Source organism: Dendroctonus ponderosae, unplaced genomic scaffold, assembly GCF_020466585.1.
Source record: "Dendroctonus ponderosae isolate FM_Combo_2020 unplaced genomic scaffold, Dpon_F_20191213v2 Dpon_F_20191213_8, whole genome shotgun sequence".
In the NCBI taxonomy this organism is placed as follows: domain Eukaryota; kingdom Metazoa; phylum Arthropoda; class Insecta; order Coleoptera; family Curculionidae; genus Dendroctonus; species Dendroctonus ponderosae.
This window is the reverse complement of record NW_026019016.1, coordinates 13100351-13102692: the sequence shown is the minus strand read 5'-3', so window position 1 is coordinate 13102692 and position 2342 is coordinate 13100351. Positions and strand designations below refer to the sequence as shown.

General features: G+C 42.0%; 1 protein-coding gene across 1 annotated transcript; it reads right to left on the bottom strand.

Annotated features, from left to right (window-relative positions):
* Positions 1-223: 223 nt before the first annotated feature.
* LOC109539507 (BTB/POZ domain-containing protein Tiwaz) lies at positions 224-1370 on the bottom strand (the record flags this gene model as incomplete). The annotated part of the gene is given in 4 exon segments (XM_019907286.2): positions 224-576; positions 633-729; positions 788-975; positions 1029-1370. Coding segments are annotated over 4 exon segments (675 nt in total). The 3' UTR covers positions 224-436.
* Positions 1371-2342: the final 972 nt, after the last annotated feature.

The following is a 2342-nucleotide window of genomic DNA, read 5'->3' as shown; positions in this document are numbered from 1 at the left end:
CTGAACGCGGGTTCTGATGAGAACAGTGTAAGCGTTCAAGCAAACCACTTCTGAAGATGCAAGCCACTCGTGCTTGCGAAACGTCAGGAAGAAACCGAATTTTTCGCAGACAAAAAGGCATGCCAAGGCTTAAAGCAGCAAAAACGCATTTTGATTAATAAATAGAGACAATAAATGACTGAAACGCAGGAATAAATTTGATTGGGAATTGAAACACAGTCAGGAAAGTATGTACACTGAGTTTACTGTTGCGTGACGTCACAGTGTTCAACTACTTGCGCCAAAAGCAGTCCGAAGGATTCACTGATGGGATGAGATGAGATCAAGTAAACTTAAAAGGCGATGGAAAGTTGTCGGGGGAAACTAATCGAACTGATAAGGGCAGCTGAAAGTATTTACAGGCGGCAATTTTTTAAAAGCTGTGAGATTGTCCGCGTCAACCGGACGGCACTCTTCGCACGAATAAATACTCCGAAAACTGCTGGCCCTCAACTCCTCCTCCATTGCTGGCGGCTATTTTGAAGCCGGCATTCAGCAGCCTTCTGATCACTTGCATCGAGTTCAGTTTGCAATAACCTGAACAGGAAAAGTTGGGTGCAAACAGAGCTTCTGGAAGAACTTGGTGCGCTTACCGTTAAGAGGAAATCTGATCACATGATGGACATCCTGTTGGTTCCAAGCCGCTCCACTCCTGGCGTCCATCACCGCCTGGTTGGTCTCAGGGAACACCTAAGAGCTCAACAGTTTCACCATTTTTCCGCAGGATTTATCACAAGAAGTGGCTCACCTCATCCAGCAAACTCCTGTCTCCACTTAGCATTATTCGCTCCCCCAGGTCTGGACTCACGTGCAAAGCCACGCACTCATACACCTCCTGCCCATTTGAGGGCAACCGTGAGTTTCGCTCAGCTTGACTTCTGTACAGCCCGTTTTTCACTCGATCTTTCTTCATTTGCTCCAACTGCCGCACCATGGCTAAAACGGAGCGATGAGTATTTGAGGAGGAAATCCTGCCGCTCTTCACTTACGTGGAATGTCGAAATATCGGGCCTCCTCCAGCAGCAGATCCAAGTCCTGGAAGTTCTCGGGAATGAGCAATTTCGAGTTTCTCATAAAGTTGAGAATGTGTCGGAACATACCTCCGTCCCGATCGATAAAATAGTGCTGTTTTAGGGAATCCAGGACTATTGGGATGCTGCCATTGAATAGTTTTGCCAGTCTGGACTCTGAATATCTGGAATTCAATAAGTCTTTTAATGGTTGAACAGAAACCTCCATTATGAGGCCGATATGTACTACTTTCGAAATCCACAGTTACTCAGCTGGAAAAAATTGAGCATGTTGAGCGATTTTAATGTAGCTTTCAGCATCTTTTGCGCCAAGCTTCTTCTGCAGCTGCTGATACTTTCAAGTTGCTACTTTCTTTCGTTTGGAATCGGCGAATTTTTGAAAGAGCCAGCGAACTTGACTGAAAACACATTTTGTAGTATTGTTTAAAAAACGATATTTGTGGCCAATACTTATTAAGTTGACAAAAATCGGGATTTTTCGCAAACTTCCACATCTTTGAGAATTAAGTGTCGTCTAAAGATTATGAGAATTCGAAATCGCTACTTGCTTTATTTAATCTGAATGTTCCCAATTTTTAAATAAGACTGTTGACTGAAAGCAACTTTGAACTTTGAAGCCAACATTCAATGAGCTGGCAAAAATAAAGCTTTGGGGGGATTTTTATGAAACTTTCAGAGCCTTTATAGTAAACTGTGGGTTAACGATGGTAATATTTTCATCTCGCTGCGTGCTGTAGGCTGGAAGCTGTGAATTTTTAAGTGACAGCGGGTATTTGCCTGGAGACATCAACTTTGAGACCCACATTTTATAAGCTATAAAAAATCAGGATTCCCTGCGATTTTTATGAAACTTCGCGCATGCTTAGACGCATGTGCCTGCTAAAGATGGTGAAACTTTCCAGTCACTACTTGCTTTAGTTTGGAAGACGGGAATTTTTAAACAAAAGAGTGCAGTTGACTGGAAACATCAAATTTGAGACCAACATTTGCTAATCTACCAAAAATGAAGATTAAGGATTTTTTTAATGAAACTTTAAGCATCTTTAGAGTGATCTGTTTTCTATAGCTGACGAAACATCCAAGTTGCTACTTCCTTTGCTTTGAAAGGCGCGATTTTTTAAAAGACAGCGGGCAGATGCCTGGAGTCACCAATTTTGAGCTCACCTTTTACGAAACTGGAAAAAATCAAGATTTTCGGGAATTTTTATGAAACTTTTCGAGTCCTTAGAATGACCTATTTCTTAAAGATGGTGAAATTTTCAAGTTGCTACT